Source organism: Moschus berezovskii, chromosome 20 (assembly GCF_049115385.1).
Source record: "Moschus berezovskii isolate FMDL1 chromosome 20, NW_MosBer_1.0, whole genome shotgun sequence".
In the NCBI taxonomy this organism is placed as follows: Eukaryota; Metazoa; Chordata; class Mammalia; order Artiodactyla; family Moschidae; genus Moschus; species Moschus berezovskii.
The window spans coordinates 67,610,222-67,632,285 of NC_142479.1; the positions used below are offsets into that span (position 1 = coordinate 67,610,222).

The window sequence follows — 22,064 nt, forward strand, 5'->3', positions numbered from 1 at the left end:
TCCTTTTGAGGGCTTCCCAGGTGGGTCCGTGGTAAAGATCCGCCTGTAATGCGGGAGACCCGGATCCCATTCCTGGGTTGGAAAGATCCTCTAGAGAAGGGCATGGCAACCCACCCAGTATCCTTGCCTGGAGAATTCCATGGACCAAGGAGCCTGGCGGGTACAAACAGTTGGACACGATGGAGCGACTTTTTTTTCCTTTCTTCTCCTTTTGAGAAACAGTCCCTGCTCCCTCATCATGGGAATCAAGAGGCCATATGATATGGTGTGAGCTGCCCATCAGAACCTACAAAGCTAATTTGAGGGGTAATTAACATAGCCCAGAAATAGACGTGACTGTCCCTCAGACCTGGGAACAATGACTGTTTGCAGTGTCTTATGTTAGGGCTTCTTGGTCCATGGAATTCTCCAGGCAAGAATACTGGGTGGGTTCCCATGCCCTTCTCCAGAGGATCTTCCCAACCCAGGGATGAAATCTGGGTCTCCCGCATTACAGGCAGATTCTTTACCACTGATCCACCTGGGAAGCCCTCAAAAGGAGAGTTGTGGCTCAGAGGGTAAAGTCATCTGCCTGCAATGGGGGAGACCTGGGTTCGAAAGATCCCCTGGAGAAGGAAATGGCAACCCACTCCAGTATTCTTGCCTGGAAAATCCCATGGATAGAGGAGCCTGGTGGGCTGCAGTCCATGGGGTCTCAGAGTCTGACATGACTGAGTGACTTCACTTTCACGTTAGGGGAGAAGGTAGGATTGTCTTTGTGTAACAAGTAGTTGCCTCTTGTCACATGGAGGCATAAAATTATTCTCACCATTTTGTATGAAGTTCAAATATGCATAGAAGTGAGTTTATGGATACTGAGCAGCCCTGGCTGTGGTTCCTCTAAGTCCCAACCCACCCAGATTGCCGGGTGCTGCTGGGGCTGAGAAGCTGCCATAAGGGACACTCAAGGGAGCTGGGGGGTGAACGGAGATGAGCCCCTTCCTATTATCGGAGAAACCGCAGCAACGCAGCTTCGCTCCGGCAGCAGTCGCTGGTTCCAGCAGTGCGGTGAGCCCCAGACGGCAGCATCCCTCGCAGGGTCCCTCCTCAACTATGTATGCACTGTATGTCCGTCTTTGCCATTCCCCAACCAGGGATCGAACCCTGGGCCCACTGCAGTGGAAGTGCGGAGTCTTAAGCACTGGACAACAGGCGAAGTCCCATCTCAACCTTTTATTTTTCATTCTTTTTAAAAATTTTATTTTTGGCTGAGGTGGTTCTTCACTGCTGTGCAGGCTTTCTCTAGCTGGCGGTGAGCGGGGGCTACTCTCTAGTTGGTAGCGAGCTGCTCACTGCAGTGGCCTCTGATATCGTGGAGCACAGGCTCAACAGTGGTGACCTGTCGGCTTAATTGCTGCTCCGCATGTGGAAATCTTCCTGGATCAGGGATCGAACCCGTGTCTCCTGCCTTGGCAGGTGGATTCTTTACTAATGCGCCATCATGGAAGCCCTGCATCTTGACCTTTTAATAATGTCAACCTTTCTTTGCTCTCCGGAATTGGGAACAAATGGGCTTCCCCGGTAGCTCAGTGGTAAAGAATCCAGCTGCCAAGGCAGGAGATGCAGGAGACCTGGGTTTGATCTCTGGGTCGGGAAGATCCCCTGGAAGAGCAAATGGCAACCCACTCGTTATTCTTGCCTGGGAAATCCCATGGACAGAGGAGCCTGGTGGGCTGCAGTCCATGGGGGTCACAGAGTCAGCCATGACTACACACGCACACACACTTGGGAGCAGTAACTCTGTCCTGCGACCCCCACGGCTGTGATACCCGAGTCCCCCAGGCCCTTTCCTTTCCCTATTTACAACTGCTGTGGCCTCTTGTTGGAGCTGTTACAGCCACAGCCCCTCTCAGTACTTTTCTGCGTACATACCTCCTCCCCAGCTGTTAGCGCCCTGTAGGAGGGACGACCCAACTCCTTCAGAAGATCCCACACATGCCCTGCCCGATGACTTAGGGATCGACACTTAAACTTGTGCGACTGGATTCTCACCTCACATTCTTCCTCATCCTCCTGGCAGAGAAAATGGGCACCCCATCACCTGTTCTCTTCCAGGAAGATTTTTCCCCTTAAAGACCATCTCCTACTCCTCCCTGTCTCCTTCCTGCTCTCCTGCGGGAAGCCCATCTGTCCCACCTTCCGTCCCTTGGCACTCTCTGGTCCTTTCAGATGCAGAGGAATGAAAGCCAGGAGGAAGAAGGTCCAGCCCCTTCCCTCCTCGCCGGCCCCCCAGGCAGTCTTAGCAGCAGGAGAAAGGCGGACTTGGTAAGCAGCTCTGCTAGAAAAGGGTGCTGCGACATTCATTTCCTGAGGACAGACAGCGTGAGGATCATCAATGCTGAGTGACAGGAGGACTCCAGGAGCTCTGAGGATTGGGAAACGCACCAAAGCTTTCAAGGTTCAGGAGTCTGTTTCATGTCTTTATTGACAAGAGGGGGGAAAGGGTCACAGCATTTCAGACTTTACTCAAAGACACAAGCGGCAGCGCAGGGCACCCACAAGTGACAGGCATGGTCCCTGAGGCCTGGCTCTAAGGCCGTCCCGGAGGGCGTGGGCGACCTCTCGGCCTCCCCTCAGCATCTGCCCCTTCCTCCTGTATGCCCCACGGACGCCCCTGAGGTCACTTAGAACTGTGCATGAACGAGGCCGCTCCAGAGGACGCTGGGCCCTGCCTGGCCGGCGTCGCTCAGGGGGTGGCCCTGGGCAGCTGGAAAGCGTGGGGCACTGCTCACCTGACCCCCCAGCCAACGGCCAGGCCTCTCTCTGGAGTGGTCAGCCGGGCTCTCCCCGAGGGAGCCGGCTTTCAAGAAAAAAACACCAACTTGGTTCGCGACGGGGTTGGGGGGTTGGGTAAAATACTTTCCCAGAAACCTTAAACAATCCCTCTCAGATTCCTGGAGCGCTGAAACAACCGAGACTGTCGCTGGGTGGCCGGGGGAGGGAACCTGGGGAAAGGCAGCCCGCTGGTCCCTCCGAGCACTCAGCGAGGAGTGCGGCAGTCTTTGAAGACTCCACGCTGCACCAGTGAGCTCCATGAGAAAGACGTGTCCAGAGGGGCTGACCCCCCGCCCCCGCCCTCCAGCCTCCTCACTCCTGCTCGCTGGCTTGGGACCAGAGGCTGGTTTTCAGAGCCCCAGGCAAGTAGGTCTGCTTGGGCTTGAGGCCCCAGACGCCAAGGCTTGCCTCCTTTCAGTCTGACGGTGCTTATTCCCATTGACCAGAGTTCCTCACCCATCGTCCTCTGGTTGATGGCAGCTTTTCCTTGACATGTTCAAATCTTTTTTTTCTCCCCTGAAAGATGTCAGGATGGACACCTGCAACCATTCTGCAGAGGTAACTGTTTACTGCAGGTAGCAGTTCCTCTAACATTTTACAGCTGTAAGAATCCTGGGCACGGGCCAGACATCCGTGGTGCTGACATGCACGTTCACGCTGGGGTGCAGACACGGCATGTCAGCAGGTGCCCTGGACACACTTCTCCCCTACTCTACACACAGACATGTGAGGGCAACGTGAGGTTCCTGTCTGGGCAGAGGCCAGTCACAGGCTCGAAAGACACTCGGCACAGTCAACAGTCACTTTAAAGAAACCCTGACCCCAGAGCCGTGCGGTGAGCAGCTGAGCTGGAGGGCAGAGGGAACCTCAGCTTAGAAGGAGCCACGGGCTTGAGGGATCTTTTATGAACAAAGCGCTCCCCATGGGCACCTCCCCTTCTCTGGACCACCTGCCACACTAGGAAAGTCACCCGGGGAAAAGCCAGGGTTCTCTGGCCCCTTTGCACTCCATGACTGCTCACCAGGACTCGGAAGCTCAGAGAGCAATCCGGTTACGAGCTCTGAGGCTTGGCTCCTGAGTCGGACAGCGCTGGATCTTCCATGCCTTGGCCCCCACAGAAGGAAGAGGCGGTGAGGGCTGGGTCAGATGAGGGGGTCCTGGGCCTGCCCGGCAAACGCACAGAGACTACAGCGGAGGGCGTGGGCTCACGACCACTGCCAAGGTCAGAAACCAAGAAAAGACACAAGTATAGCACTTTCGATCAAGGCATTTCCAAGAGACGACCACAAAAACACTTTCAATACCACAACCTACGTTTGGCAACTTGCAGAGAAAACGGCCATCTCCACCCCAAGGCATCAGAGGGTCCAAAATCCCTTTATCCTGGGCCCCAGTTTAAAAAGTCAGGGAAGGAAGATGGGCCAACGGAGGGCAAGCAAAGGCTGCAGAAGCAGTCACACCAACTACCTACAGCGCCCACCAGTCAGTCAGTCTGTCTGACTCCGTGCAGAGGATACCACCTGCCTCGAACCTCTTCCTGGGGAGGTGAGCTATCTGAGGCGGGGGGGTGGGGTGCCAGCTGCTGGAGACAAATGAGGCAAGCTGAACACAGGGCAGCTGGTGGCCTGAATCCAGAGCTGCGACCTCCCATCCTCCCCTCCTCAAAGAGGCTTCGTTCATAGGAATGTGGGGGTGCTCTGGCGACCCTATGCTTCACCGAAACCTCAATTAAACAGCCTAAACCAGACTTCTCTGTGTCTGCTGCAGTAGCCTGGGGTGTGTGAGAGAGAAAGGTGGTGTGATGAAGCGGCTGCCCACCTCCAACAGGGCACACTCAGGTGAAAACGTGGCACAGCCCAGGACAACCCTCTTTCGTGCGCTCCGGCTTCCGGGAAGGACAGCATCTGCAAGGACCTAGGCCTTCCTCCTCCCCGCCCCATCCCGAGATAAGCGCCACCTGGGAACCCAGCCCAGTGCTCTTGGAAAGGTTACAACACCGGCTAAGAAAAGAAAAGCAGGTTTCTGAGAAGGTATTGTGCAGCCCAAAGTGGCATCTGTCTTCGGGTTCCTGTGGGTGGGGGTGGGGCTCCTTTGGTTTTGAACAGAACTCTTCTCTGCTGGGGGCCAGGTGCGGCTTGGCTTGGCTGGGCAGTAGCTCGGTTACTGTACAGGAGCGAGACTGAACTTCACAGGTGCGCTCGTCGTTGAGGACTTGGGAGTTTACATCCGAGACCCTCTCTCCTGAAGAATCTGGAAGGGCAAGGCGGGGGAGACCGAGGCTTGGAATCAGGCTGTGCACTGCTCTTAGGTGGGGGGGCTTCCCGGCCCACTGAGGCAGGACAAAGAGACCGGGGTAGCTTCCCTCTGGACCCTGTGAAGCTGCAGCAGGATGACCCGTTACCCCGGGAAGGAAGGCAGCACCCCTGAAGCACTGCAGTGTGAAGACGCTGGGGCAGGGCTTATGTGCTGTGGGGCCATCGCCCCTGAGCGGAGAAACACAGCCAGCTCATCGCACGTGGTGGAGGACCCCCTCCCCTCAGTGGAAGGCCACAGGCCAGCTCACCGCACGTGGAGGAAGACCCCCTCCCCTGAGCGGAGGGACACAGGCCAGGCTCACCACACACTGATGACCGAGAAGCACTCTGGGGGTGTGTGTGTGGGGGTGTGAGGGTCACAGTGGAGGAAGAACACAACAGTGTGCAAAAAGCGTCCAGCAACCTCAGGGCGTTGGGGTGCGGGGGGTGTCATGCTGCTGCTGCTAAGTCACTTCAGTCGTGTCCGACTCTGTGTGACCCCACAGACGGAAGCCCACCAGGCTCCCCCATCCCTGGGATTCTCCAGGCAAGAACACGGGAGTGGGTTGCCATTTCCTTCTCCAATGTGTGAAAGTGAAAAGTGAAGTCGCTCAGTCATGTCCGACCCTTAGCGACCCCATGGACTGCAGCCTACCAGGCTCCTCCATCCATGGGATTCTCCAGGCAATAGTACTGGAGTGGCTTGCCATTGCCTTCTCCGGGGGGGTGTCATAGGGGAAACCAAATACCGTTTCTCTTGAGAGAGAGAGAACAGTTTCAAACTATAAAGGCAGAATACTTCCAACTCTGAGTTTCAGAATTCTCACCTTATAGGAATCAGTGGCCATTAGCTTTTCTTTTTCACTGATTTGACAGAGCCTGGGAAAAGACTACCCTACTTTAGTTCATGTGTCCTAAACTAAAAGGTTATGTCACTGCTTCAAAAATCATGGTTTAAATGACAGTAGTCAAAGGGCCAAATGAAGGGGAAATGCAAAGCTGGCCTGAGAAGGAAAGGGAAGAACCGGGGAGCAGCAGTTCAGGTGGGGCCGAGCAGGGGCTGGGAGCAGAGTCAGAGACGAACGTTGGGTAGAGCGACTCACCTTCGCCTTCTCGCTCGGCTCGATGACAATGCCATTGGTAGAATTATTTAGTTCTCTGGAGACAACACAGAGGAACTCTGCCTGATCCTCGTTCCCATAGTTATAGGAAGATCCGATGCTGATCAGCTGATCAAACAAGAACACGGTCAACATACCAACAGGAATCTTAAAATACTTAAGTGCCACACGAATCAAACTCTCCTCCTGACTGAGCTTTGTTGTTTTGCTTCTCAAAGGACGAACAATTCGCTGGGACTATCAAGGCCCCAGGGCATACCTGGATCCCAGTTATTCACCAGAGCACCACCGACAAGGGCTTCCTGCTGTGGCCTGGCTTCCACCCTGGTTGGGGAACTAAGCCATGCAGCACAGCCACAAAATCAACCAACCGACCAAACAAAAAAACCACTAATTCTTAAACAAACAAGCAAACAAACAACTTTGTCTTTAAAATTTTATACCAGGGAAAAAATACTTCTGGAGTGGAAGTATGACATTTTGCAACCCACAACTGAACAAGAACGAGGCGCACACAGAATTGATTCTGCTGTGGAAGAAAACTGTGAGGAGTCACCCAGGATTGGTGCTGAAGACAGAGATGCCTGTGTTTGGTCTATAATGTAATACTGTTGACCCAGTAACTTTCATTTAAGGTAACCATATGGTGACAGTTCAGCTGACCTCTTAAACTCTACATAGAAACAAGCATGATTCATTGAATTTATAATACAGTCATTCGAGTCATGCTCAGCCTCCCTGAGTTCTGAAGACAACAGATGAACAACTCTGCCATCTAATGGAAGAAAACAGTAAAATCCTGGTTCTCAGATGCTTTGTTTCGATGCTGTGGTCGTGAGCACAAAGTTAAAGAACAGAAACCCACAGGCTGACGGGGAAGGACCTCGCCAGGCTCCCGCTCGTCCGAGCCCTTCATGTCATGCCCGCTCACCACGCCACGTGAACAGGGAGGGTCATGCTGAACCCTCGTCTTCCTCAGCTACTTATGCTAGAATGTGTCAACAAAGCACTCTCGAAAGGAATCCCTGAAGCAGAAAAACCCAAAGAGGCACGTTCAAGCCTAAAGAAGCTGCTGACTCCCTGGGGCAGAACCACGCGGACGTTCTGGATGTGAAGCCTGGAGACATGACACTGTTCTCCTTTTTGCCCAGCTCATCCCATTCTACCATGCAGAGTCCACACGGAAGGACTCTTCCCCTAACCCTACCTGACTCCTAGGGTGATCAACTGGCTACAGATGGTGACAGAGTGTGCGCTGAGATACACCTTATGAAACGCTGTTGTTTAGTTGCTTAGCCGTGTCCGACTTTTGCGACCCCATGGACTGTCACACACTAGGCTCCTCTCTGTCCATGGGATTCTCCAGACAAGAATACTGGAGTGGGATGCCATTCTCTTCTCCAGGGGATCTTCCCAACCCAGGGATCGAATCTATGTCTCCTGCATTGGCACGTGGATTCTTTACTATGAGTCACCACGGAAGCCCCGGGAAACCTCACCTGTTCGAATCTCCAGCCGTCGGACATGGTGGACACCATCTGCGTGAGCTCCTCCTCCTGGCACTGCAGGACTCTGTACACATGCTTCACGGGGCCCTGCGGAACCACACACAGGCTCTGAGCGAGTCTCAAGGGCACATGGTCTGCAGCTGCCGAGGCGAAGCTCTCCAGAATGAAGACTTGAAAGGAGAGTGCTTGGAATTTTGTTCTTGGCAGCCACCCACTAACCCCTTTCACACTGCACTGCAGTTTCTCAATAAAAACTTATCCAAGGAAAGAAAGAAAATACAGGGTCCAAGAACATGAATAAAACAAAATAATCTTGAACTTCAGAAGTATGAATTATGTGAGCGACCATGCTGATAAACTTATGACTTCATCTATTTCCCAAAGGAGAAAACAGAGTAAAATTACTCAGGACAAAAAGGTCACATTTTCTTCTTCAGTCTTTATAACTGATACACATGCTTAAAATGTAGACCATATCTTGGTTTACTGAGAATGATACCTTATATGGAAAGAATACATTAAACAGGGACTCTACAGTGAACAAATGTTCAAACTAGTTCACCCTCTGCTAAAGCTACCTGAAAGTGTTTCAGTGCCTCCTGCTAACATTCCTGTGACAGACAAGTGTATAGTAAAAAACAAATACTTGGTCTTTGTCGGTGGTTCCCGGCACAGACCTCCAAAAAACTATGTCAACTCCCGAGCCGCAGCAGTGTCTTTGTATGCTAATAAGGTGGTCACCAGAAAGACCCATGGGTTAGAACTTTTGGCCCCCCTCCCTGACCATGGGGGAAGGAGGAGAGACCAGAGATTGAGTTCAAACACCAAAGGCCAATGATACAGACAACCTTTCCTACCAAATGAACCATCCTGAAGAACCCCTAAGTGATGGGATTCAGGGAGCTTCTGAGTTGGCAAACACATCCATGTGCTTGGGGGAGGGTAACGGATGCTGGGGACTACACGGGGACAGAGGACCCTTTAGGCCTTCACCCCATGAATCTCTGCATCTGGCTGTTCATTTATATCCTTCATAATAAACTATAGTAAGTATAGCATTTCCCTAGTTGCACCAATTATTCTAGTGAATTACTGAATAAGAAGGAGGCACTGTGGGAACCCAGATCCCAACTAGCATCCACGCCCTGGGGAGTCTAACACTGACTCTGGGTGGTCAGTGTCAGGACAGAACCGAACTGTTGGTCACCTGGAGGGTGTCAAAGATGAGAAAGGTCGTGTGCTGGCCAGACTCAACTCTCTAGAACCTAAGCTAGATCAGGAAGCCAAAAGGCTGAGCAACTGAGCCGGATGCCCCAGAGCTGCAGCACAAAGGCCCCCATGCTTGACCTACGTCGACACTTGTGACCTAGCCCACAGGGAGAAGCCGGTTGTGAGATGGCTAGGCGGCTGCAGGGAAGCAGGCTCACCAGATGTGTTCCTGTTCACAGGACAATTCCAGGCGCACAGGACTCCCGGTATTTAGCAGTCAGGGACCGTCGGTATTGGGTCCAAAGCTGCACACTTACTGCCCATCCGAGAGCGCAAGAGAACCGAACAGTGACCCAGGTTCAGAACAATGACGCTCGGTCATGGAGAGAGGGGCCAGTTACCTTCTATCTGATTTTAAGACAACCCGGACCATTTTCTTTAGAAGGATGAAAACTTAGCCCATTTCTAAAACGGACAAGTTGGCTTCAGCTATCTGGAAAATCAGAACAATTTGGGAAACGCTGGATGAATAAAAGCAGCTGCTAAGTACCGTGGGTTACAGGCCCCAAGCGCTGCACCCTTCTCTTTGAGTCTTCACTGAAGTCCTGGAAGGCAGGCGTCGGCTTCTTTCCACACGGAGGACACTGGTGTTCAGGGCACAGTGTCTTGCCCAAGCAGTGTGGAGACCAAGTAGATATGAGCCCACATCTGCCTGACACACTACAGTCTTTCTCGTATACTTTGTCCCTCTGAACGAGGTTCCATTCAATAAGGTGCTAAGATGAAAAAAAGAAAACTCCTTCCATATGAAATATAGGACAAACCTTGTGACAGTTTCGGTTACCCTAGCTGCACATTCGGGAACAACCAGGTGTCTCACACTGTAAGATGCAGAGCATCACAAAGCCCCGCCAATGGCCGCAGCTGTCAAAGCCCCAGGTATTTAAGATAAGCGCACCGCCTCTTCTTTACTCTCCTCTTCCCAAGTAAACTATCACCACTCAGATGCACCAAGGTCCACCTCACAGCAGAAAACACTTCCGGGGACAGCAGACTAATAGGATGGTGGCGGCCACTGGAAGAGAAGTGAGGTCACTGGAAAAGAGTGGGGGAGGTCCTCTACATCCTGCGCTTCACCTGTCTCCTTTCAACAGACAAGCTAAAGGAGATACCGAGTTGGAGGAGACAGCCACGGGATGTGGGACAAATGTAAAAGGGACACCTTTGAATGACATCAAATCCACTGCCCACCCAGAGTCCCACTAAATAAAGAGGACAGGTGGAAAGATCAATTAACATCAAAAGGGTCTTGACATTCCTAGAATAAGAAAGCTTCCAGCTAGGTATAAATCCGTGAGCCTCAAGATCAAAAAAACTAATTAACTTAATTACTGTCATCAAATAAAAACTCTCAAGGAATTTACTGATGGCGAAGAACAGAGTGTTCAGGGGCCATGATTTGAATGGCTTCAAATTCTATACTTGATGGTACCATCAAAACTTACATTAAGCAATCAAAGGTTTGTTTTTTGTTTAATGTGAAAAACTGAGGATGGACGAGATTCGCAGAATGTCTAAGCTATCATGTATCTGCAACAGTGAAAGAAACCATGTAAACACACCAGGAGATGGCAAACAAAACTGGTGACGCTAGATCGTATTTCACATGGTAACCTGCTAACCTACCATGAGTTCATCTTTGAACATTAAAAAGGAGCCTTTCATCCCAGGTTTCAGCACCAAAAAAAAAAAAAAAAGCCTTTCAGCCACTGGCCAGATGGAGAAGAACTAAACAAATAAGTCTCCTTTCCACCTTCGCAAAGTGCTGGAGATAAAACGGAGAACAGACTTCATTCTTTATCATAGGGGTCAGGTGTTCATCCAGATAACTCCATTCAGAGCCGGAAAAAAAACTGATTCATGAAGTCTAACACAGAACATGCAACGAACAAGTTTCTATTTTTGAAATTCTGTATTGCGACAGATTAGTTTTCAAGAAAGCGACCATCACCAGTATCTGATGGGACAGGAGACAGGTCATGCTGGAGTCGGACTCTGTCCCATTAGTTAAACCCTCTTAAAATACCTTCCTGTTTTTCCTGCTAGACTTTAAGCTTCTTGAGGGCATGGACCTCCATCCGTCGGGGTCCCCAGGGCCTAACAGAAGTTACTGTGGCCACCTGCTGAAGACTGACGATGGGCGATGTGCCATGGAATCACATGTCTAATGTGTGCCTCACTGCCTTCCTTGCTCAAACTACACACCAAATCCGCTTGGATTTTTGCCCCCAAATCTACTAAGAAAATCCAGACTTCCTAAAAGAAAGAGAAGCTTGATATCATTTTCTTAGAAGTGTGATTCACAAGCCATGTGTGAAATCTGCCATGCAAGTGTCTGTTAGCAGCTGGTTGTTGACACGGTCACAGGCTGAAGGCTGGTCCTTACAGAGAAGCCAACAGGTAAACAGGTAGAAGCAAGACCTCGCTCGGCCCCCACGTGGACATGGAGGGAGGCAGACGCTCTGCTGGAGAGAACAGGCTTCCAACCTCAAGTATGGCGACTCCTCCCACTGCCATATGGCGAGCAGCCACAATTTCCCGTTCTTCTAAGGGGACAGGGGCCTGTTTCGTTCTCTTTGTGATTTCTCCTCTGTTTCCCTGTTCTGAACAAGGCTGGCGGAAAATGTGCTGCCTGTCTGGCAGATGGACCGTATGCCACGCGGAGACCTCCAGCTCATGGGGGAGACGCAGGGCTCTGCAACGGTACACTGTCCGTTTCTGATCACCCCAGACATGGGGACAAAGACTGATGCGTGGGATATTTTCCCCTTAAGAGCGCAAAACCCATTACCTGTGAAGTTCTGTTCTCGTTGTCCCGTATTCTTTCCTTAACCAGTCGCACGAGAGATGCAATGTTGTAAAACTCCGCTTCCTCCAGCACACCTAGAAGGAAGACCGACCTGTGGTTAGAGGTGTGTGAACTCCCCAGAAAACAGCAGAAAGAGGCTGGAGAACATGTGCTTGCTAAGAACTGCATCTTTCACATGCAAGTCTAGTCTCTCTCCTGCAGCCTCGGAAATGCTTCTTTGCTGTCTGCTGGGTGTCTGTGACCTTTTCCCCAGCAGCAGCAAGGCAGGCACAGGGTCTGCTCTGTTGACTGTTTCACCCCTGTGGTTTCCCACCTGCCACCTCCCCTGGCTCTTCCTGCTCTTGCCCATCAGCTGCAGGACACCTTACCCATATGTCACTCAGTTCCTGGAGCTAGTCCCGCTGGATAACTCTTCAGCTTGCCATTTCTATCCAGGCTGTCCTAAAAGTGACCAATGTCTCTCTGTGTAAGTGTAAATTTATGTGGACCAGTAAAGCAATCATCCTTCAATTTAAAATAAATAAAATTTTAAAAAAAGAAAAAAAAATTATGTGGACCAAATTTAACAAGATGCTTATTATTTGAACGCTGTAGAAAGCATTCCATGAAAGAATCCCAAGCAAGGACTTCCCTGGCAGTCCTGTCATTAGGCTTCAGTGCTTTCACGGCCGAGGGCCCAGGTTCAATCTCTGGTCAGGGAACTAAGATACTGCAAGCTGTGTGGCATGTCCAAAAAAAAAGAAAAAAAGAATCCCATGCTTAACAGAATCAAAGACCTGGGACAGGACAACTAAATGGGATGTGTGATCCTGGAGCAGGAAAAAAAGTTGCTATAAAGACTTTTGTTGAAACAACTGACAAAATTAGAATGTAAGCTATAGTTAACGTGTTTATCAATATTAACTGTCCTGAATTTGATAACTATATGGTGGTTGCGTGAGAGAATGTCCTTGCTCTTGAGAAACAGACTGTAAAGCACTAAGCGGTCAAGTCTGCAATCTAGACTCAAGAAGTTCAGAAATGAAACAGTGGAAAGGGGAGAGGAGGAGGGGGGAGGAGGAGGGGGAGGAGGGAGAATGAACGAATGACGATGCAAATATAACCAAAGCTGTTGATTTTGGTGAATCTGGATAAAGGGAGTTCTTTGTACTATTCTTGCCCTTCAAAATAATTTTTTAAGGCATTAGAAAAGATTCTTAAGATTCTTCTTTTGAAGAAACAAGACTACCCATGAGCTGGTAATTGCTGTGGATGGTGGGTGCACGGAATTTATTGTACTACTCCAGTTACTTTGTATGCATTTGAAATGTTAAGAAAAAAGGTAGGGGGGGGCATTAAAAATAAAAAGGGAGACTGATTCCTCTTTTGACTGGCTGTAACAGCAGCGCTCTTTAGCCGTTTCATTAGCGAGCACGGCCATTTCAGCTTTCTTATGCAGAGAGAATGCTCCCAGGTCAGGGTGCCCTGCGTCAAGGGACAGGCTCCCATCTTCAACTGAATGTCTCAGTGAGACGAAGATAGCCTTTTAGAAAGACGTCTAGACCCACTTATAGTCCAAGTGCCCTACAAACCAAAAGGATGAGTCAACTAATGATGCCCCTGACAATGGGCTGGAGAATTAGGTCAGATGCAAAAATCTACAAGGAAGCATGAGACCAGTCTTAAAAGAAATGAGGCCAAGCCTTCATTATTCTTTTTTTTTACGGCTGCAAGTGCTAACTAAAATTGAAAGAATAACTACCTAAATGTCAGAGATTTGCTGTTTCAGGCTGCGGATATTCATTGCTAGTAATAAGTCAATGTAAAAAGAGATCCTGAAAATTTTGCAGGTTCAGAAAAAACTCTACCTCCAAAGCTGAGCTATATATCTTCCTTCTCCCAAAGGAGAATGAGAACAAAGGGGCTCCTTCAAGACCCTCTCAGACTAGACTAGGTAACTGGAGGCTCCCTACTTATTTTTAAAAAGATTTGCTTCCTGTGCACCTGAGCCTGCTAAGAACCTCAAAATTCAAATCTCAGGACTTCCCTGGTGGTCCAGTGGCTAAGACTTCACGCTCCCAATGCAGAGGGCACAGGTTCAATCCCTGGTCAGGGAATCAAGATGCCACATGCCACAGAGTATAGCCCTCCCCCCATCAAAAAAACCTGTGAAAAATACATTTCAGTCTATGAAACAGCTTTAAAGAGTTGACCTGAATTTTGAAGATGCCCAGCGCAAACAGTGTCCTTACCTTCTTCTGCCAACTCCTTTGTAATGATGAGCTTCCCGTGGCGGAGGTAGTTTAGGATTGGACCAAAGTAGGTAGGGTCCCTGTCAATCAGATAGGCCCCTGTCTCGTCCTGCCAACCAAACACAAGGGTATCACCGTGGAACTTTCACACTAAGTCAGGGCAGGGTCTCCACCTGTCTGTCACAATTCACAAGTGAGAGGGCAAGTTCTATGAGATGTTTATCACTAACTACTGGCGAGAAAGCTAGCTTTATGGGTCTTGTACTTCAAGACCATTTCTGGGAGGGTGTTGCAGATGTACAGTCATATTCATTATCTAGGCGTTGACTTGAAATTCTAAAATCTTTACTCAGACACGATTACCAATCTCTTCTCAGCCTTTTGGATAAGATCAAGAGTAGATACAATTACCAACATTTTTCCTGCGGTAGATATTTGTTATAAAGAAACAGAGGAAGAAAATGCCATAGCTGCGTGATCTAAATTTCTGCTTGAGACAGACATTCTGACTTCTCTGTTGTCCCTGAATCACATTCCTAATTCTAAGAAAACCTCTGTTTATTTGGCAGTGCTCCTGAGCTGAGGGCCAACGGCAGTGGGAGTCTGCGTTGGCAGCTGTAACTCACACACTCCAGATCTGTGCCCAGAGGAAGCTTGGCATGGCCAGGACTTGGCTCTGAGCACTTTTAATCCTACTCATCTTTACAGTAAAGGGAACAAGAAGAAACTGGCTTCTACTGCAACAAAGAAGATTCAGGACAGATAAAATCATTCCTTTATAATAAGCAAGGTTTATGGAAAACTCTTTTAAGTTAGGGCAGGGCAGTTTGCTTTCAATCTGAGATTACAGGAGAGGTAACAGATGAATAAATGAACCAATGTTTTCTTAACCCGAACTCTGTAGCAAGGGAACAGCTAAGTGCCACATGGGATACAGGCAATGCAGGCCACAGTCAATGCTTTTAAGTCAGAAACTAAAAGATGAATGTGTAAAGTTAAAAAAAATCAAACAGCTCAAACTGAAAATGGGTTAAGCGTCTTGTCACCTCTCAACTCTTTGGTTAGCAGCCATGCATCTTGCCCAACGGTACTCTTTGGGTTTCATTTTCCCTGGTCTTAATCCGTCAGCTTAGGTTTGCATTGGCAAAGGACCACCTCTTTCCTAGGAATATATCTGAGCTCAAACCGGGACCTAAAACAGTGAGTTACCAGATACCAGCCCAGAGACCAGGACCACAGGAGAGAAGTGTGGGATCATGACAAGCGCTTCCTGCAACTGTCGAAGCCATCATCACACCCAGGCTTTCACCCAACTTGGCAGACGGGTCCGAGGGGAAGTCTCAGAAAGCTACCTGGATGCCTTAGCTCGCCCTGACCCAATTCTGGATGCGACTGCCATAGGCGCTGAGGGTCTTGACGAGGAACCAGGGAAACGAGGAAGTCAAGGGAAAACTCACACAGACCTGAGGGGCTGGGATGAAGTGCAGAGAGGAAGGGGAGAAGGGGTGTGGAGCGGACTCTCACGGGTGAGGGTGGGCACAGCGCGGAGAAGCAGCCGCTGAGAACGAAGGGTGCGGTCAGAGAGAAAGTCTGCGTGCGTCTGGGGCTGGGGCAGAAAGCCCCCAGGGCTGGCTGGCAGGGAAAGACGCGGAGGAGGGGGTCCCGGCCCCAGGTGCCCTCCGGAGAGAAGCGCGTCGCAGGAAATCCGGGGACCAGCCTGGGAGGAACGAGGGGGTCCGAAGGCCGGGGGCGCGCCCGAGGGCGGGGCGCACCTTGTCCGAGTCCAGCTCCGGGTCCTCCTGGCAGCAGAGGCGGCAGAGAAAAGACTTGGGCTCCCGGCCTAGGGTTTGCCTGGTGGTCACGAAGTAGGTGCCGCCCACGTTCAGCCGGACCCAGCGGGCCGCGCCACCGCCCCCTGCCCGCTCCGGCGGCCCGGGACCCGGCTCCAGCGGCTGCGCGGCGGCGGCGGGAGGCGGGCGGCCGTGCCCGCGGGGCGTGGGGCCAGCGGGACGAGGGCTGGGGGGCCCGCGGCCCGGGCCGCCCCCATCGCCCAGCCCGCTCCCACCGCCCCCTCCCAGCCCCGCCATGGCCGGGTCGAGCTGCAGCTCCGCCATCTTGGGCCGCCGCCGCCGCCGCCGCTCGCTGCCCGCGCGCCGCCGGGCCGGCCCATCTCTCGGCAGGGAGAGCCGGGCCGGCCCATCGGCGGGGGTGGGGCCGCGGGAGAGGGACGGGAGCGCCCCCAACCAGCGTCCGCGTCCCCGGGCTGTGGCGGCGCTACGCCCGCCCCCGGAGGCGGGACTTCCTGAATCAGCCCTCGTCGCTATTCGCTGAACCGCAAGACAAGGCCCGCCCCCTTGGGTTTGAGGTTGGCTGAGGGGAGAGCTTCCGGTGACCCACTTCCGTTCTCTGCTGCTGTGGACTGCGGGCGGTCGTGGTCGGTGAAGGTGAGTGGGCTTGGGGGCCTCGGACCTGCCTGAGTGCAGCGGGTTCCTCTGCTCTGCCCCTGCATACCTCGGCTCGACCCTTGTCTCGCCCCTGCTTCTCGCGTTTGCTCTTTCGCGCCCTCTCCCTGTTCCCTCCCTCTAGCGCGAGGCCGCAGAGGCCAGTTTGTGGCCTCTTGACTTTTAGGGCTTCCAGTAACCTTTGTCTCGTCCAGCCCGACTCCAGCCTGGCGGCTTCAGGGGTCCGGTTTGGAGGCTGAGGAAACATTGCCGGGACGTAGTTTTAGCCTGCTTGGTGACGCCCAGAGGGCTGTGCGCTTACCTTTTGAGATTCCAGCTTTCGAGCGTGTGGAGCTTTCAGCGCTTCTCTAGTGCAGGGTTCATTTACCGATTCAGTAAATATTCACTGAGCACCTGCCGTGTTCAAGATCTGTTCTAGGCGCTGGGGATTCAGCAGTAAATAAAAGACAACAAACCCATTTACGAAGCTTCCGAACTTGGAAAAGTCTCTGCAAGGGCACTTACTCTATCTGGTGTATTTAAAGGTCACCCGCCCCTCACCTCCACTCCAGGGAACATAAGCTATCTTGAGTGAAAGGAAGAGGCAGATGTTGGACATGTGTCTTGTTTCTTTTAAGGCCCTGGGGAAAATTTCCATCTCCTTTGTGATCCACCCCATAGTTTATAAAGCTCTTTAATGGTTGTGATCACTTTCCATGTTCTCTCATACTCAAAGTATGTATTGAATCCTTTTTTTTTTTTAAAATAAGAGTATTGCCAGTATACTCAGGGTATGTGCTAACACTGTAGGGGATCACCAGGCATGAATAAGGTGTGGGCGTATTACCAGTCTAATAAGGAGTGGGTAGAGAGCCCCTTAAGTTTCTAGTGCAAATTGGTGTGCACAGTTATATTTGATATTTTTAACAGCCTTTTTTGGCTAACAGGGCTTCAGTTCAGTTCAGTTGCTCAGTCGTGTCCGACTCTTTGCGACCCCATGAATCACAGCACGCCAGGCCTCCCTATCCATCACCAACTCCCGGAGTTCACTGAAACTCATGTCCATCGTGTCGGTGATGCCATCCAGCCATCTCATTCTCTATCATCCCCTTCTCCCGCCCCCAATCCCTCCCAACATCAGAGTCTCTTCCAGTGAGTCAACGCCTATTACCCCCATTTTTCATGTGAGGAAATTTCAGTCCAGCGTCTGCTCTACTTAAGCCTCATTGAAATGTGAATATGTGTCAGGTTCTGTGCACTGGAGAATCAGTGAATAAAATGTAGGCTGAGTGGAAGTGTTTTTAAATTACTAACTTTTATGTAATGCATGAATATTGATTTAGCAATGTTTCCAAAGGTACATGGAGTGCAAACACTGGGTAACTGGATTTTTATCTTTCTTTTTTAATAACTGGACTTTTAAGGATAATTTAGGAGATAGGGAAGAGAGGATATACCATCTAGAATATATTTATATGCCAGGTTGTACATCTTGAATTTTAAAAACTGAAGTGTCCTATTCTGATATCGTCATCCTAATTCCTTTAGCTGATAGCTATACCCACTCATATGTTCCTGATCTATTTCTTAAAGACTTGAAAACTTCTGCGATGCCCTTCAGAGGATTCTCTCCAAGAGCCCTGTTTTGATCTGACCTGTTGTATTTTCCAGGATCTCAAGATGGCTGGACGGAAACTTGCTCTAAAAACCATTGACTGGGTAGCTTTTGGGGAGATCATCCCTCGAAACCAGAAGGCTGTGGCTAACTCCCTGAAGTCCTGGAACGAGACCCTAACCTCCAGGTCAGTAACTTGCTGAGAGGGAGCCTCTGGACTTGTGATTTCATGTGGAAACAAAATATATGAATTCTGATGTTCTTCTGGCAGAAAGAAATTCATGCATTTTCTAAATACTAGTGATTTTTTTTTTTTTTGCATTCCTGTGATCTCTCTCCTGGGGAAGACTGTGGCGATAGCTCTAGGACATAGGAATGAAGAACAGGGAAATTGTTGTGTGAATTTCCTGTTGCTCGTGGAACACTCGTAACTTTTGCTTTTCTATGTGAGCAGGTTGGCTGCTCTGCCTGAGAAGCCACCTGCCATCGACTGGGCTTACTACAAGGCCAACGTGGCAAAGGCTGGCCTGGTGGATGACTTTGAGAAGAAGGTGAGCCTTCAGGCAGCTAAAGCCCTGGTCTTGTAACACAGCTCTGGGTGGGGGAGCAGGACCCTGGACAGTTACACAGGATGGCAGTGAGGAAAGAGGAGTGGTGTTAACACCCAGATCCCAAGGGAGGGTCAGGAGAGATGGGTGTGGCCAGAGGTTTTGTGATGAGAGATTTAAGTGGTAAGTAGGTACAGAGAATCTTAATCCGGGAGCCAGAGGGCTGTTGAGTTGGATGTTTCTACCTAGCTTCCTTCTGCACTCCCCACCTGTCTCCATTTAAATCAGACTGACATTTTGACTGTGCTGGGTCTCTGTTGGTGCGTGGGCTTTTCTCTAGTTGCGGTGAGCAGGTGTTTATTCTGTAGTTATGCTGTGCAGGCTTCTTACTATGGTGGCATCTCTTGTTGCCGAGCAGCAGAGCTCTAGTGTGAGGGCTTCCGTATTTGCAGCATGTATGCTCAGTAGTTGTGGCTCCCTGGCTAGAGCACAGGCTCAATAGTTGTGGTGCCTGGGCTTAGTTGTTCCACCGCTTGTGGGATCTTCCTGGATCAGGGATCGAACCTGTGTCCCCTTCATCGGCAGGTAGATTCTTTACTACTGAACCACCAGGGAAGCCCTCGCCCACCTATATTCTGATGTTAAATTTCATCATCCAGGGTTTGCTTGTTCATTCAGCAGATACTTATCTAGGGCTCACTCTGCTCGGAACAGCATTCAGTGCCGGGGCCAAGACACTAAGCTGTCTTCCAGGGAGGTCTCATCCATCTCTGTTATGCAAACATGACTTCCGCTACCTGTCTTCTAGGGTTTCTTTTCAAAGAGGGATCAGGGGACTTCCCTGGTGGTCCAGTGGTTTGGACTCCACTTTTCCACTGCAAGTGGCACAGGTACTTAGTTCCCTTAGGTCAGGGAACTAAGATCCTGCATGCTGTGTGGCACAGCCAAAAAATAAGTAAAATTTTTTAAAAAAGAGAGAAATCAGAATTACATTAGAACTGAAGGGTTCTTTGAGGTCATCAAGTCTGCCTGTATTTAGCAAGTGAAGAAACTGAAGCTCATTTTAGTAAGAGAATTGTCCAAGGTCTCCAGCTAGTGATCAGGCAAAGAACCTTGAGCTCCTGTTGCCAGTCTAATACTCTTTCCAGTAGAATGCCCTAGATGCCTGCTCGTACCGCCTGGAGTGGAGAGTGTGTTTTTATATGATGTATTACAATTAGCACCTTTTGAGTCCTTCTGGGGGGACTCCTGGTGATACTAACGACAGTTCGCCATTCCTGTGTTTGTAGTTTAATGCCCTGAAGGTTCCTATACCGGAGGATAAATACACTGCCCAGGTGGATGCTGAAGAAAAAGAAGATGTAAGTAGTTGAGGCTCTTACTTATTCTAAAATTCTCTTAATTCCTGACCGTTCTGTTTCTTACTAGTAAGGTTAAGGTGGAGTAAATTTAAAGGATCGCTAAAAAGGGAGGAACTGTTAATAAATGCAGTAACACGGATGAACCTTAGGATAATTATGTGAGTGAAAGAATCCAGCAAAGGAGTACACGCTGTATGACTCCACTGCTGGGAAACTAAACAAATCCAGCTAAATCTCTGGCGATCAGCACATCAGTGGTTGCCTGGGGTTGGGGTGGAGGGGATGATAAATATTAAACTGTCTTCACTGTGGTGACGGTTCCGTGGGAGGATGCGTATATCAAACCCTATCAAGTAGTAGTCTTTAAATATGTGCATTTTATTGTATGTCAGTTATACTTCAACATGACTGTTAAAAACAATCAAGAAGCTGAAACTGGGCAGGAAAATTATAGATGGTAGTGAGTAGTCAAATACCCGTTTGCTTGAAAGTACTGAAAGTCCAGTGTTGGATCCCAGGTGGCTCCACCAAGGAGAAGTCTGACTAGGTGGTCAGTGGCTTGTCCTGGCCATTCGGCAGGCCCGGGTGAGACAGGCATTTGTAGGTTGCCTAGGTGAATAACTCAATGAAGAACCCTGGGCCTGCCGCCCTAAGCTGGTTCTCCTGTACGGGCTTCTTTGTGGGTCTTGGGGAGAGCTGCAGTCTACCACCTAAAGCAGAATCCCCCAAGTAGTCAGAGGAGCCCACCTCCTCTCCACAGAGTGTGGGAAAGCAGTAAGGGTCTCTAGGACGCTTCATATCTTGGGAGCCTCGGGGTCGGGAAGGTACAAGTTGGTTTCAAAACAGAATTTGTCCCTTCTCTTAAAGGTGAAAAGTTGTGCTGAGTTTTTGACTCACTCAAAGACCAGGATTCAGGAATATGAGAAAGAGGTAAGGATGAGCCTTGGCCTTTGCTTGTGATCCGTTTTCTGTCCTTTCACAGCCACGCGTCCTTCACCTAGCAGCGGTCACCTGCCTTGGATTCTTTTTTTGTATCTCTGCAACCCTATTTATCTTGACACATTTCCCCTCTTTTTTCAGCTGGAGAAGATGAGGAACATAATTCCATTTGATCAGATGACCATTGAGGACTTGAATGAAGTCTTCCCAGAAACCAAATTAGATAAGAAGAAGTACCCCTACTGGCCCCACAGGCCAATTGAGAGCTTATAAGCTCGAGTCCAGGAGACAGCTCTGGCCCTGGAATTATAAACTCTGGAAATTAAAAATAATTACATGGTGCTGTGTGTGTCTGCTGCTTTGTGGTTGAGATAATTAAAACCCTGGGGTGACCACATTAGGAGCAGAGCTTTTGTTGAACTGGAAAGGTGTGCCCACAGGTGTGTGCGGTTGTCTAATGGTGAGGATGTGTAGGAAGCAAATTACTGAGGCCCAGGGCTGAGGCAGTGGTCGTTTAGTAGCTCACTCGTGCCTGACCTTCTGCAACCTCATGGACTGCAGCACGTCTGGTTTCCCCATCTTTAACTGTCTCCGGGAGTTTGCTCAAATTCACAGTCATTGAATCAGTGATGCCATCCAACCATCTCATCCTCCACCACCCCCTTCTCCACCTGCCTTCAGTCTTTCCCAGCATCAGCGTCTTTTCCATGAGTCGGCTCTTTGCATCAGGTGGCCAAAGTATTGGAGATTCAGGATCAATTCTTCCAATAAATATTCTGGACTGATTTCCTTTAGGAAATCAAATCAGTGAATGGTTTGATCTCATTGCAGTCCAAGGGACTCTCAAGAGTCCTCCAGCATCACAGTTCAAAAGCATCCATTCTTCAGCACTCAGCTTTCTTTATGGTCCAACTCTCACATCCATACATGACTACTGGAAAAACCATGACTTACTGACTAAACAATTACAGCAGGATTGATTTATTATAGCAGAGTGCCTTGCAGGATGCCTGAGCAATGCCAGGAAATACAGGCAGTTTAAAGTAGGATGAGATGGTGAGGAAAGCTCTGTTGTCCTTGAAGTCAGAGGAGCTTGTATGCCTGCTGCTTACAC

General features: G+C 50.0%; 2 protein-coding genes across 2 annotated transcripts; one reads left to right on the top strand and one right to left on the bottom strand.

Annotated features, from left to right (window-relative positions):
• Positions 1-2,446: 2,446 nt before the first annotated feature.
• Positions 2,447-16,237, bottom strand: KCTD2 (potassium channel tetramerization domain containing 2). The gene is made up of 6 exons (XM_055408634.2): positions 15,819-16,237; positions 14,047-14,155; positions 11,798-11,889; positions 7,729-7,824; positions 6,212-6,337; positions 2,447-5,064 (listed from the first exon to the last, which is right to left on the bottom strand). Exons 1-6 carry the CDS (start codon positions 16,158-16,160, stop codon positions 5,035-5,037), a joined length of 795 nt encoding a protein of 264 aa, XP_055264609.1. The 5' UTR covers positions 16,161-16,237; the 3' UTR covers positions 2,447-5,034.
• A 156-nt stretch (positions 16,238-16,393) lies between these two features.
• On the top strand, positions 16,394-21,291 carry ATP5PD (ATP synthase peripheral stalk subunit d). The gene is made up of 6 exons (XM_055408635.2): positions 16,394-16,490; positions 18,159-18,289; positions 18,557-18,653; positions 19,940-20,011; positions 20,879-20,941; positions 21,092-21,291. The coding sequence occupies exons 2-6, from the start codon at positions 18,168-18,170 to the stop codon at positions 21,221-21,223; spliced, it is 486 nt and encodes a 161-aa protein (XP_055264610.1). The 5' UTR covers positions 16,394-16,490; positions 18,159-18,167; the 3' UTR covers positions 21,224-21,291.
• Positions 21,292-22,064: the final 773 nt, after the last annotated feature.

Bases quoted from the DNA above. Each gene is read 5' to 3' on its own strand.
- KCTD2 (XM_055408634.2), bottom strand. From the start codon at position 16,160: ATGGCGGAGCTGCAGCTCGACCCGGCCATGGCGGGGCTGGGAGGGGGC. The intron at 7,825-11,797 runs GTAATGGGTTTT...GTGGTTCCGCAG, and splicing joins ACGAGAACAGAACTTCACAG to GGCCCCGTGAAGCATGTGTA. The intron at 6,338-7,728 runs GTGAGGTTTCCC...TTGTTTGATCAG, and splicing joins ACGGCTGGAGATTCGAACAG to CTGATCAGCATCGGATCTTC.
- ATP5PD (XM_055408635.2), top strand. From the start codon at position 18,168: ATGGCTGGACGGAAACTTGCTCTAAAAACCATTGACTGGGTAGCTTTT. The intron at 20,012-20,878 runs GTAAGTAGTTGA...CTTCTCTTAAAG, and splicing joins ATGCTGAAGAAAAAGAAGAT to GTGAAAAGTTGTGCTGAGTT. The intron at 20,942-21,091 runs GTAAGGATGAGC...CTCTTTTTTCAG, and splicing joins TTCAGGAATATGAGAAAGAG to CTGGAGAAGATGAGGAACAT.